This window comes from Lycium barbarum, chromosome 7 (assembly GCF_019175385.1).
Source record: "Lycium barbarum isolate Lr01 chromosome 7, ASM1917538v2, whole genome shotgun sequence".
In the NCBI taxonomy this organism is placed as follows: Eukaryota; Viridiplantae; Streptophyta; class Magnoliopsida; order Solanales; family Solanaceae; genus Lycium; species Lycium barbarum.
In genome coordinates this window covers 7246475-7260305 of record NC_083343.1, presented here as the reverse complement: position 1 = coordinate 7260305, position 13831 = coordinate 7246475, and the positions used below count along the sequence as shown (strand labels likewise).

The 13831-nt window shown below is 34.3% G+C and overlaps 1 protein-coding gene and 1 long non-coding RNA gene across 3 annotated transcripts; one reads left to right on the top strand and one right to left on the bottom strand.

The window, feature by feature from the left end:
• Positions 1–949: 949 nt before the first annotated feature.
• On the top strand, positions 950–7505 carry LOC132603046 (uncharacterized). Of its 2 annotated transcripts, none has more exons than XM_060315907.1 (9): positions 950–1108; positions 3946–4027; positions 4816–4890; positions 4992–5028; positions 5236–5319; positions 5395–5455; positions 5571–5677; positions 5879–5944; positions 7118–7505. In XM_060315907.1, exons 1-9 carry the CDS (start codon positions 1027–1029, stop codon positions 7124–7126), a joined length of 603 nt encoding a protein of 200 aa, XP_060171890.1. In that variant the 5' UTR covers positions 950–1026; the 3' UTR covers positions 7127–7505. The 2 variants fall into 2 exon arrangements, with proteins under 2 accessions (XP_060171890.1, XP_060171889.1); XM_060315906.1 differs by having other exon boundaries at positions 7048–7505.
• Positions 7506–9130: 1625 nt separating this feature from the next.
• Positions 9131–10048, bottom strand: LOC132602101 (uncharacterized). Its single transcript, XR_009567596.1, has 2 exons — positions 9931–10048; positions 9131–9432 (listed from the first exon to the last, which is right to left on the bottom strand). It is a non-coding gene; the product is annotated as an uncharacterized LOC132602101 (long non-coding RNA).
• Between the last annotated feature and the right edge of the window lie 3783 nt (positions 10049–13831).

The window sequence follows — 13831 nt, the reverse complement described above, 5'->3', positions numbered from 1 at the left end:
GTCGTCTTTTGGGCCGTCGACGCTGACTAGTTTCAGCAGTTTTTTCTGAACTGCTCCGCTTTGCTCCGATTCGATTCGTTTCACTTTTAATTCCCTCGTAATGTCAAGAATGCAAACTTATACTTCTGTACATATACAAGGAAAAATATCTCATGTCCAAAACTCTGGTGCGGATTACCGGACCAAAGGTACACACCACCAATTAAGCCAAAATCTCCTTGCAATACAACGAGAGGTGTAACAGCTGCCTTATTCTTAAAGTAGTGAAGCAAACCCCAGCTTTGCAAGCTATATTATATTTAATTTAATAGAAAATTTTATATTAGACTTAATATTATACTGGACCTTAGGACTAATTAGTATTGGACATACATAATATGAGTAAGGCTAAATATAAAGTATAGAAATTTCAAATTTTTGGATTTCCGAAAATCCAAGTACTAAATCCAATATCCAATCCGAACTCCAAAAATTTTAAAAATAATATTTGAAGTCCAATCCATAATAAAAAAATCCAAACTATATATCCAAAAAATTCAGATATTGGGTTGGCCCAAACTATGCCCACCTCTAATCCCAATAGACATTGCCTAACTAACCCCCCCTCCCCCACTATCCACCTCACCCCTAATTATGTTGAAACAACAACAACATACTAGTATAATTTCAAAAAATGGCGTCTGAGAAGAATAGATTGTTCGCACCGTCTTACCTTTGCTTTTAGACACCGAATATGTAAACCAAAAATAAAAAATAAAAAAGCACATAAACACTTTTAGCACATCAAGTTGTACTTGTGTACATTTTTACTTCTTATAATTTTCTTTTTTCACCAAACTTCATACTCTTTGCCACTTTGGTAAGTTTTTATACTGTGGGTGGGACCTTCTCTTTTCCCCCCACCCCTACTTACCACCCCATGCACCCCCACACCTCACGCCTATTACATCTATATATTGAACATTCTCTACACGTTACAAACCTCCCCAAACCCCTCTCTTTTCCAAATCATACAAAGCAGTAATAATGCCTCGTGCATCAAAGAGAAAATCTGACTCACCTAAATCCACTTCTGCTAAATCTTCAAGAACTGACTCTGTTAACGCTGGTAATTTTTTTTTTTTACTTTTTCTTTTGTGATATATATATATATATCAAAGTGGGCTTTTATATAGTGGAATTGATAAAGAGGATTCATATAGCTGATCAAAATAGTTTGAATATCAAGATTTGGTTTAATAATGTTGCTACTGTTCATTTTTTTTTTTGTGGGTTTATTTCTTATTGATGAAAGCTATTTTTTTTATGTATCTTTTGAAGTTCAAATTTTGTATAATGAGTTGGGGTTTATCTTGTTTCTTGATTTTCAAATGGGGATTTGGGTATCAAGAAAAAGAATAATTAATTTGTTCGAAACCCCCTCCCGACGAAAGTACGGGATTTTGCCTTCTGGGTTGAGCTCGTCGTACATGGCTTGCCTAGTGCGGGTCATTTATTACACAGGAGCGAGGTTTATCCTGTGCGCACCTTTGTCCAAAGGGTAGCGGCTGCGGGTTCCCTTGCTATAAAAAAAAAGAAAAGAAAAGAATAATTAATTTGCACCATGAGGTTTTAAGTTCAAATCTCGTAGAATTAGTTGAGGTGTGTGCAAGCTAGCACCTACACCACTTTTAGGGTATTTATTAAATAATTTTTTTCCCTGTTTTCTTTGTGATATATCTTATCCATGAGATTAGTTGTTGTTGCTACTGTTCATTGTAAGTGTTATTTTTTTTTTGTGGGGTTTATTTCTTACTGATGAAGGTTCTTTTTGGGGTGTCTTTGAAGTTCAAATTTTGTTTTAAATGTGTTGGGGTCCATGAGAATAGTTGTTGCTACTGTTTATCAGAAGTGTTTTTTTGGGGGGGTTTATTTCTTACTGATGAAAGCTCTTTTTGGGGCATTTTTGAAGTTCAAGATCTTGGTTAATGAGTTGGGATTTATCTTGTTTCTTGGTTCTCTGAATGGGTATTTGGGGATTTTGGGTACCAAGAAAAAGGAAAATTAATTTACACTCTGAGGGTGTTGGCTTAGTGGTCAATAAAGTGAATAAACAATTACGGGGTCTCAATTTCAAATCACTTAGAATTAGTCGAAGTACGCGCAAGCTAGCACCGACACCATTTTTTTTTTTTTGAAAAAAGAATAAGTATTTTTGTGTTGTTGCATTAATATCAAGTGGGTATTCATCTATAGTGGAATGGAACGAGTCCAGATAGAGCTCTTTTTTGGGTCGTCTTTGAAGTTCAAATTTTGTTTAACGAGTTGGGGTTTATCTTGTTTGTTGATTCTCGAATGGGGATTTGGGTACTCATTTTTTTGTTTTTTTTGTTGCAGTAATATCAAGTGGGTATTTATCTGTAATGGAAAACGAGTCCCAATTGAGTGGAACAGATATAGAGGATTCGTATAGCTGACCAATCTAGTTTGAATATCAAGATTCGTTTTAATAAGATGAAAGCTCTTTTTGAGGCGTCTTGTAACTTTGTTTAACGAGTTGGGTTTTATCTTGTTTCTTGATAGTCGAATGGGGATTTGGGTACCAAATTTTTTGTTGTTGTATTGATATCAAGTGGGAATTTATGTATATCGGAGAGAGTGGGATAGATATAGAGGATTCGGATATCCGACCCAACTGGTTTGAATATCAAGATTTGTTTCAATAAGATGGATTTTATCTTGATTTTGAGTGGGTGTTTGGGAAGGTAAATATTTTTTGATGAAGTTGGGAAGGTAAATACTTACCCCCACCAGGTGTTACAAATATCGAGCAGTTTAACCTTAACACTTAAAACTAAATTGAGAATGCATATCACTTAACATGATAAATTTGTGTATGAAAGATTAAATAAATGTGCATATCACTTAACGGGCGCGGGTAAGTTTTACGATTTGGGGTTAAATATTTTTAACTTGCATTTATATCAAGTGGGTGTTTACGGATTTTGGAATGGAAGGGACCGGATGGATTGGAATCAATAGACAGGATTCATGGAGCTGACTCCAACTAGTTTGGGATTAAGTGAATGGATATAGAGGATCCATAGAGCTGGCTGCAACCAGTTTGGAATTTGATTCTTAGTTGACTAATTGACACCAAAGGTCGGCTCCAGATGAATTTCTCGGTCATTAAAAAGAAATTGATCTATATCAAGGGGTTGTTGAAATTTCTTGCTAATCTTAGAAATGTATGTGCATCATGTATATTGTGATTGTAATTTCCGAAGGAAGGATAAGATTCAACCTGCATTGATTTTCTTAATGCCTAGTTTGAATAAAATTTGAAATTAGGTAAATTAAAATGTTCGAGGACATAATGTGGATCAATATTCTTTTGTTCGAGTTGTTGTAGCTTGTTTGAGGTTAACGATATCCAAATATACCATTGTTGTGAGAAGCTAATGAGCTATAAGTAAACTGCCTTTTCTAAACCAAGGCGGGGAAAGTTGATTTATTTACTGTCAGTACTTCTGTACACTGTTTTCTGATCATTGTTCTAACTCTATATTTGAAGCGAGATTTATCATGCTTAAGTAGTCTCAAATTCTTTCGTTATGTATAAACATGTTGAATATAAATGTTCTGGATGTCCCACCCTGGAGTTTGGTTTCAATTTGTTTCAACTTCTATTTGCAATAAGCATGAATTCTATCTTAATGTAAGTTCTTATCCAACTTCTGCTCATTTTTTAAAATGAAACTTTTTCAACTATGTCGAAGATCATGAATGTTGTAACATGTGGTGATTCAACTTTAAAATTCTTTTTCTTTCCCTGAAAGATATTTCTTCTAGCTGGATGTTTGTAATTTTCTTTTAATTTATTTTCTCTTCTTTCTTAGTACGGTCAACGTGTTACAATTATATTTTACTTTGCCTTCAGCCTGACAAATTCATTGTTCTATTCAGCTTCAGGCAAGACAACGAAGCTCGGCATCTCTGTCGATAATCTTTTCCAGAAGTATGCCAATAAGTTGCTAGGCATGATCGAGTGAGTTCCTTTTTTCAATTGTTTGTGTGTTTCTTGTCATGGACTATGTGATCTAAGGGATATATATATATATATATAGCAATTCTACAAGTTATCTTCCCAAGATTTTCTACTTTAACAACCTAATTGCACCTATGCTGATTGTTTTGATCCACGATTTACCTAGCTGAACAGTGGATATATGATGATCTCCAAGGTCTTAAGTACTTTGCTAAGTACATGGTTAAACATTGTCCTTCTGTGCAGATATCTTTGTTAGTTGTACAGGAGTTTTTTATTTCTTCTGCTACTGGAAAGTTGAGCGAATGCCACCATATTTAAGTGGCTAGGCAGTGCGTTATAGGGTTCCTGAGAATGTCCATTTGTTTCATGCGAATGGGTTAATACTAGCATAAAACTATAATAAAATACTTTGGATTTTACAAAGCTTTCTACCAAGTTGCTATACCATTTACGTCCATGCTATTGCTATTGATACTAATGCTTAAAAGAACTGTTTTGATGGAAGCAATAGCTAAAACTTTTGTAATTCCCCAGAGCCCACTTGTGGGATTACACTGGGTATGTTGTTGTTGTTGTGTCATGTAGGTCTTTCCTTCTATTGAAGTGTCAGTATAATCTTAGAGTTTTAATTCTTTAAACCTAGCATTGATCTGAGATGTGATAACAATTGATGAAACTATGGTATCAGAGGTATAGATTGTGTCATCACTATCTCTTAATTAATCATTTAAAAGTAAAGGATTTTGGAATCTTCATTGAGTTTCTGTTTATTTTTGTTCATACAGTCCAGAGGGGATTGAGGCACTATGCTCAGATCTTGGAGTAGATCATACAAATGTCAGAATTTTGATGCTCGCTTGGTAAGCCATTTGCTGCCAATATGTGGCTCCGTGATCAATAATTTATTTGACGAAATATTGTGTGTCTGTAATATATTACTCTTACTATTCACATGGATCAGGAAAATGAAAGCCGAAAAGCAGGGATATTTTACTCAGGTAAGATACTGCTATTTAGTTTTTCAGCTTCCTTTTGAGTATAAACCATTTCAATGTGTTTCCTTTTCGTTATGTATTCATACGGATGCTGTATCGTTGGAATTGTCCAGCGTTTGGTCCTTTTTCGATTGTCTATAATTTGCTTATTCTTCCTGAGTGACTAATCTAGGGCCTCTGTGTGTCGGGAATATCTTTTCCAATTGTCAGGATGAATGGCGAAGAGGCTTAAAAGATCTCCAGGTTGATACTGTTAACAAATTGAAAAAAGCCCTGCCAAAATTGGAAGCAGAGGTATGTTGTTGTCAGCTCTCATTAGTAACTTAGGTGGGATGCTTGCAAGATTCTAATGATTATTTGCATATTTAGGTCATGATGCCTGAAAATTTTGAGGACTTCTATTCCTACGCTTTTCGTTACTGTCTTACCGGTAAATTTCTCTTGAGAGACAAACATGTAGCCTAGTAGGTTTCATATTTTATTCAATGTTATGCCACATTAAAAGCTAATCCATTACTAACATTTGCCTAGTTTGTCTTTCTCAGAGGATAAGCAGAAGTGTGTGGACATCGAGAGCATTTGTCTACTGATTGATCTTGTTCTGGGGCCCCAATTCCGGGCTCAGGTTGACTCGTTTAGTGAGTTTCTCAAGGTACTCACTTATATGTTCTGAATATGTATAGTTTGTGCCACAGATAATGAAAAATGCCTAGGTTCAGTGGCTTAACTCTTCATATAATTGCCTGAAGGACCCTAGTGCTTAGGCTTTTATATTTTTAGGAAAATTAGTCTTTAATTTTGAATTCTTATTTTATTTGACAGCACTGATTCTCTGTCTTTTCCTTCATACTAGAATCAAACTGATTATAAGGTTATCAACATGGATCAATGGACAAATTTTCTACGATTTTGCCAAGAGGTAAACTATTTTGCTGTATAGTTCCTTCTAGCTTAGAAGGAAATATTTTTGTTGACCTGAGATAAATTTAAAAATGAGGAAATATGGTTATTGAGAGCTCATATAGCCCACGCCAACTTCTTTGAACTGAGGCATAGTTGTTGTTGTTGTATAGTTCCTTCTAGCATACTTTGATGCTCTGGTTGTTTTCTTCAATGACAACAGATAAAAATGCCAGTTAGGCTTGTAGTTGTGCTGGTTATGCTTTTTCATAACCGGGTCCGTTTATGGCCCTTAATATTTTCCGAAGTTGTGATGTTATTTTTTTCTCTCTGTTTCTGTTTGTGTGTGTTTTTTCAATTTGGTTAAAGGATGCTCCATGTCTTCCTCTCTTTTCCTATTTTCATTTTTGTAGGATTCTCTACCTTTTTTTTTTAATCAGTACTCATTATGACATTCTTCTTCCAGTTTTGCACTTAGGCTCTATCAAATTGTAGTTTATGTTTCACCAGAATTGCAATTTGTTTTGGCTGCCATGACCTAAGGCACTGTTGATTTGGCCTACAACGGGCCAAGACACTGTGTAAACACCAATCTCAAACTATGTAATTAGAGGAATAGGACGAAATTCCAACTTATCCCAAACATTAAGGACCGTACAAATAATTTTATTCTATATTGCCCGCTTCTCGCCTACACAAGCTAATTTAGCGGAAATAAAGACTTCATTTACCTTTCTGGATCCTTCTTCTTTTGTTTCTATCAACAATTTTTTGCACTATGGTCAGACACATACGGGAGCACCGGTAGTGGTACCTCTTGGTGAAGGTGGTTCCATTGAATCCCCTTAGCCGGAAAATTGCACTGTGGAAAAAGGGTAGAAATAATAATTTTCTTGTATATATGTTTATATAAACTATTGAATCTCCTTGACATAGGTTCATATCTTGGTTGCGGCATTTTTACATTTTATTGAACCCCTTCACTCAATTTTTGGCTCCATTACATTCTATTTGTGCCTTGGGAAAACACTAACATTAGGCTTCTTAAGTAATCTTTGAATTTTGCCATGAATCTAACCACTGGTCTTTCTTTTGGTGGCTGTCATTATTAATCTTTTGCAGATTAGCTTTCCAGACCTTGAAAACTACGATACTGACCAAGCATGGCCTGTAATTTTGGATAATTTTGTAGAGTGGATGAAAGAAAAGCAAAATTGATCTGTGTGTGATATGAGTTCTTCGTAAATGCTAACGAATTTGAAGTGGGCGCGCTATTTTTGCTTGCACGATTCATGACCAGCTGCACCATTCAGTGTGAAGTTGGTTTTCTTTCTACTACCGAACTGCATGCCTGAGGAGGGGTTGACACATTTTTCTCAAGGGGAATATACCAAGTTTTTCCTGATTTCGATTTTTGGTTTTTTGTTTTCTTCGTACAAGTTACAAACGAAATGTATGCTACATCTGTTTTTTAGTATACTTATACCATAAAGGGGGATATCCTTTATGGTAGTCATACATGTGAATGGAGTAAAAAAAAAACAGCATCTTTAGTGAAACTGACGGGGGTTTATCTGTTACTCTTTGCTTCTGAGACAAAATCTTCCAATATTTTAAATTCAGCACATATGGACTTAAACTATGTTAACCCTTGTATGAGGCTATAGCTTTATCCCCTCCTCACTAATCTCCTTTTCTATTGCTAGTCTTAGTGATGAGATTGGGTTGAGATATGGTCCAGTAACCTTCTCTCATGCACAATTCCTCAAAATCAATTAGTCTTCATAGATTCAAGGCATTCAGGGTTTTGGTCTAGTGATAAGAGCATAGTGGTATGTGTGGGTTAGTGCGCATGTCAAGGGTTTGAAGAAAAACCTGATAAATAAGTGAAGTAATGTGGGATGAGCTAAAAACCTGATAAATAAGTGAAGTAATGTGGGATGAGCTAATAATTCATCGAGTTTTGAATTGTGTGTCAGGAGAGTTTCTTGGTTATCAAAAAAGAGTCAAGGATGCTATTGGTAACCTCCACTGACATGAGCAAAAATTGAGTTGTCCTTTTTTATGTATGCTAGTTTTGGTCACGTGTATCCCGGCTCATTTAGTACACAATTTTGAATAACCATAAACTATCAAATAGTTAACTAGTCACACGATGATCTATAATTATGCCAATTTTGATTTATGCAGTATTAACATATTTTGCGATTATTTTCACATTGTTGTGTGCTTCCTTGCATGAAGATTTCTTTCCGCTGATTAATTTTATTTCTTTCCATTAGTTTTATGAGCTAGCAACTACATGGTGTGATGTGTAAAATTAAATAATCGGAATGGAACAAGGAAATTGGCTTAGAAATTTCCTTGGTCTGTCTTGGAAAAAAATAAACAATACGATAAATTGTATAGATAATAAACTTAACTATGATTTTCAACTCTTTTTAAATAGACATGCCTGATTGTTTTCATTTGCTACTCTTTTTAATCAAGCAGGCCAGTGTGTTTAGAGATCTATCTTTCACTATTGCAAACTCTAAGCATCACTAAGAATTAATTAATTTGGGTTAATACAACGATATCCACTTTCTTGTATCCAAAGTGGTATATTTACTATTTTGTATTCTTTTTTCTATTTACATTGCTCGCCTTTTATTATAAGATTTTTTTTGGGAATTAAATGTAATTGAGTTTAAAGGATATATAATAATGTTATTCAATATTTTATGAGCATTTTGGTAATATAATTTTACACTTAGAGGGTTCCCACTTTTAGTATAGTATTATATTATTCGACATGTCTTCCTGAACTCCTACACGGAGAGAGTCAAATCTCAGAGCAAGCTCCTTTCTATTCCCACTTTTAGTATAGTATTATATTATTCGACATGCCTTCCTGAACTCCTACACGGAGAGAGTCAAATCTCGGAGCAAGCTCCTTTCTATGAGCAATCTATTCAAGAGTTTAGACCCCTGATTTCAGTCTATCCATCTATATTTGGGCTGTTGCTATCGGTTGTACTCAAAGATGAGGGTCCCCATATATATGTAGTTGAGATTATGCACACTTTTTCCCTTCATTCTTCGAAACAAAATTATCATAATGATAAAGAGGTAGAATATAGTCAAAGTTAGTAAAGTCAGTTGAAATACGCGAAAATTGATCCGGACACCACATTTGTGTAACAAAAGGAGGTTGAACATCGTATCAAAATTCCCAATAATATTCCATAATTGATCATCAAAGGATACATTGGGTCAGAGGCTAAGTAGGTCTATTTAGTTAAGCCTCATAAATATTTAATAATATTAAAAAGTAAGAAAAACAAATATTGATTTATGAGAGTTTATAACTAGGAGGACATGGCTTTACGCAATAGCATTGGCTTTTATCGCACGTTCCATATTGATAACCCTCATTTTTGCAAGCTGCTGTACACTTTTCAGCAGGTGGCGGTTCTACACATGGTCCCTTGAATGTCTTGCTTAAATCTTGACAAATTGCTGCCTCTGTCATACCCAAAAAGCAAAAGAAAAAATAGAAGTAAGAATAAAATAAAATAAATAAAGGATAGTTGTAGTAAGCTGATGGTTCAGTAGATAAGATCGTAACATGGAGAATCTTCTAAATAGAGTGGAATTGATATAGATGATTCATAAAAGATCTTTTTTTTTTTTTTTCGATTTAACAATCTGGTATTCAGAATTTATTGATTTGACTAATTTATATTCGCATCTCATGAGATCTTTAATTAAGGATAGAGAGATTTGAGCGATTTCATGCATTCCACCGTATCCCGTGATGCTATGTTCATAACTAATATCAACTAGTTTTGATTTCTGATATAGTTGATTTAGTGATTGTTTTAAGAAAGAAATACAAAATAAATAAATGAGTGGTGCCCTAAGCCTTGCCAATGCATTAGAATTTATGACACTTCTTAGCAGATTTTTTTTGCTTATCATTCTTGATTTATAAGTAAAAGCCTAACATGAAAGAGATGGTACCTGCATTGCCTATGAAAAACAGCACCAGAAGAAAGACAACTTTAAATAAAGGTGATGAATGTTCCATCTTTTTTGTTATATATTCAAAAAGTATTTTTGATAATGAAAAGGATGAGACACCATGCTCATCTTATATAGTGTTAATGATTCACTACTATTTAATGACTTTCTCTTTAATTATCTAGATAGTGAATTTTCTTACTATATAATGAGATTTCATCCCTTTAATTGTGGATATTGTTACTATTTAATGAATTTCTCTTTAGTTATCTAGATAGTTGATTTTCTTACCATATAATGAGATTTCTTCCATTTAATTATCTAGCTATTGTTACTATATAATGAGATTCTTCCATTTTTCACTTTCCTTTCTAATAAAAAACAAAAAAGTATACAGCCTAATGCAACACTTTGCACTCACATAGCCATAATTTCAGCTATATCCGCATATCTAATATTTTTTGTGAATATTTATACACCTTTATACATTACTATATAGTATTTATAGACATATATACATAATGTCGACCTTCTATAAAAGTTTGTAACACGTCGCTCACTAAAATTTTTATAGTCAACCTACTTAGACTATTTCCAATGGGTCATTGGCACTTACGTCCTAATTTGTGTTGGTCTTTAATTTTTTCCTATAAGTAACCTTTTCGAGGAACATAGTTTATATTTTCGCATCATAAAATTTCACAAGTTATGCCCCGCGCCCTTAAAGAACTTCTGCCCTCCTAGGCAGGAGTTCGATTTTAAAGCCAAAAATAAAGACCAACCATTGAAGGATAAAATTTAAAGACCAGCCATTTAAAGGGAAAATCGTGCAATTTTTTCATTTCCAAAAAGTCTAACCAAATTCAAATGACTTCAAATTGTAGACATGGTACATTGAATTGTTAACTATTGTAAATTTTAATACTTTTTATGTAGTTTTTTAAATATGCAAATTTTATTTTTAAAAAACTTAAAAATATGTCCGAATTCACCTTCAAAATTAAAGATTTGACTCTTAAAAACCGAACATTACCACGTAAATTGAGAGAAAATGTTTACTGAGATTTTATCCCTTTAATTATCTAGATATTGTTACTATTTAATGAGATTTCATCCCTATTTCTGGATATTGTTGAAATCGACATAAGGTGAAGCAATTTTTTACATTTCTAGTTTATATTGGGTACCCCAGTTCTTCCATTTTTACTTTTTTTATGTTGCCCCTCAAAAAATGTAGCGCATAATGCAACACTTTGCACCCACAGCCAGATTTTTTTTTTTGTTTTATACCACTCCCCCAAAACTCCCCATTTTTGCTCCCCCGGTGACTGATACGCTCAAATTATACTTTTAATATTAGGAGTAAGCGGTCTTGTCAAATATAGAACCCAACAAGGTTGGGTCGAATCCCACAGAAAATACAATGAAGAAATATACTTTCTAAGTATAACGCTCGATTATTAGTCTATATTTCAAGGGAAAGGGGAATACAATAAGGGAAAATTTCACTTATAAACAATTTATGGGTCAAAATTACATATTCATAGCCCATGTTTTAAATTACAAACCTACAGCCCAACATTTCATGGCCCAACTGGAATATTCACCTTTATACAACAATATACAACTTTATACACCTACTGTAGACAATGTATACACCTTGTATAAAAGTGTATAATAATGGATAAGACTAGTATACAATATTATACAACAATATATAACTTTCTACATCTACTGTAGACAATGTATAAACCTTGTATAAAAGTGTATACTAATGTATAAGACTAGTAAAAAACTGAAGAGGAAAAATATGGCTATGGTGGGTAATTAAAAAAAGATGGACTAAAACAAGTAAATATTTTTCCATAATTGGCATACAGTGTAAAATTCCCATATAATAATGATTGGTTTTGAGGTTGATCATTAATTCTATGCTTTGTTGTTATAAAATGTAACTATTGGTAAAATGGACTAAGGTTGTGGTTCCAATGGAAAGTAATGTGCTTGGGTATCAAATCAACTTATTTATATGGGTAGATGTAATAGATGGGTTACTTAATTCTTATTAAATGTCTTCCAACCATATTAGTAAATTTCATCACTAAGCTTTTCTAAGCCTCAGAACGTTACACATGAGAACACCCATTTAGTCTCAAATAGCTTTCTTATTCCTAGCTCAAGCTATTAGATGGGTGTAAAAACCTCAAATTATTGCTATTAACTCTTTTCCGAACTTACACTCTCTTTTCCAAGCAAAGTGTGAGTATTTTCGCTCAAACAATCTTTGCAACCATTAAAAGACATTAAAGCTTGAAGAGTTAATAGAAAACATCTTTAACATATAAAATAGAGTTAGAATATGAACCCTAATCACATAACTAACACATTCGGTCCCACAACCTTAGTTAAATGGTTTAGCTACTCATCTTCATTAAATTTCATTAAATACAAAAATTGGTAAGGAGAATATTCATAAAACTTATAATGATTAATGGAAGAAGATGACAAAAAGTGAAAGATTCTTCTGTATAGCCACAACAACCAATATTCAATGCTCTCTATGCTAAAATACACAATAAACTTTGTCTAAGGAATATTCAATGAATGTTCACAAAAACCTAGAACTAGTATTCATAGAAGGGGGACGAAAAGTACACGTTTGGCATTAAATGACGACTTCGAGACTGAGTATGCCGTCACAACAGGAGTATGCGACCGCATACTGGCCACATCCTCCGTTTTGTGGAACTTCATCATGCGGCCGCAAGTTGAGTTTGCAGTGCCGCATGTTCTTCGCAAACTTGAGCATTTTGCTCCACTCACTGGTTTTTCCGAGGTGGAATATGTGACCGCATAACTGAGTTTGTGGTACCCCATACACGTTGCATACTGCTGCAGTTTGGCAACCTCTCTAGAAATTCCATGTCCTTAGTATGCGGCCGTAACTCACACTTGCGGTGCTGCATACTGATCTCATATTCAACTATTTTCCTTTTTTATTATGCCATTTTGTTCCTTCGGGCCCTTGACTCACAAAACCCACAACAACCTAATAGAAATATAGAATAATACTAAAAAGACTCCTAAAAAAGCATAAGTAGTGGATGTAAAAAGCCTAAAATCCACAACTTATCAGTGACACTCAAATCCACAACCTTAGGATTCGAGTTGAAGGGTGTTTACCACTTGAGCAACCCCTTGAATAAAAGTTAAAACACGTCACTATCTACAGAGAGGATTTTTCTATTTCTCTGCTATTTTCAATTGCAAGTCTTGTTCAAAACCAGTCCAACTCTCCACCAAATGACTTCAAGTTTGTAGATAACGTCCTTAGACTATTTCCAACAAGTCTAACCAAATCTCCGCCAAATGACTTCAAATTTGTTGACATCCTCTTTAGACTATGTATCTAAAAATAAAGATTTTCTAATACGACCCCCACCCTTACTGTTGCTCGAATATTACAGATACATGCAATTTCTCTCGCTAGGCTCTCTACATTTCATTCTTGTACCTCAAAAATTCTCGTATTCATTTAATTCCAAATAGCATAGTTGAATTCTGCATAGATCATCCTAAGAAGTCTGGCTTGGGGTCTTCTTCTTTTCGTATTTCGCAGCAGCCACTGTTGATGTTGATCCCAGTCACTCTATCGTGCATCCCTGTTCTGAATTCATCTCATAAGTCTGTCCCATAATCTGCCAGCATAAGGATAATCCCAAAACAAGTGCTCCTTGGATTCATCTTGTTGTTGGCACATCACACATGTGGGATTGACATTGCATCCCTATTTGAGCAGCTTATCAGCAGTATTTAAGTTTCCATGTAGTAACACCCAAAGGGTGAAGATGGCCTTTGGTCGTGCTTCGTTAGCGACTAGCAGAAAACTCCATTCCACCCT

What these genes read in the sequence shown, in the direction of transcription:
- LOC132603046 (XM_060315906.1), top strand. Translation starts at nt 1,027, where the DNA reads ATGCCTCGTGCATCAAAGAGAAAATCTGACTCACCTAAATCCACTTCT. An exon ending in AGAATTTTGATGCTCGCTTG is followed by an intron (nt 4,891 to 4,991) that starts GTAAGCCATTTG and finishes CACATGGATCAG; the next exon opens with GAAAATGAAAGCCGAAAAGC. An exon ending in TGCCAAAATTGGAAGCAGAG is followed by an intron (nt 5,320 to 5,394) that starts GTATGTTGTTGT and finishes TTGCATATTTAG; the next exon opens with GTCATGATGCCTGAAAATTT.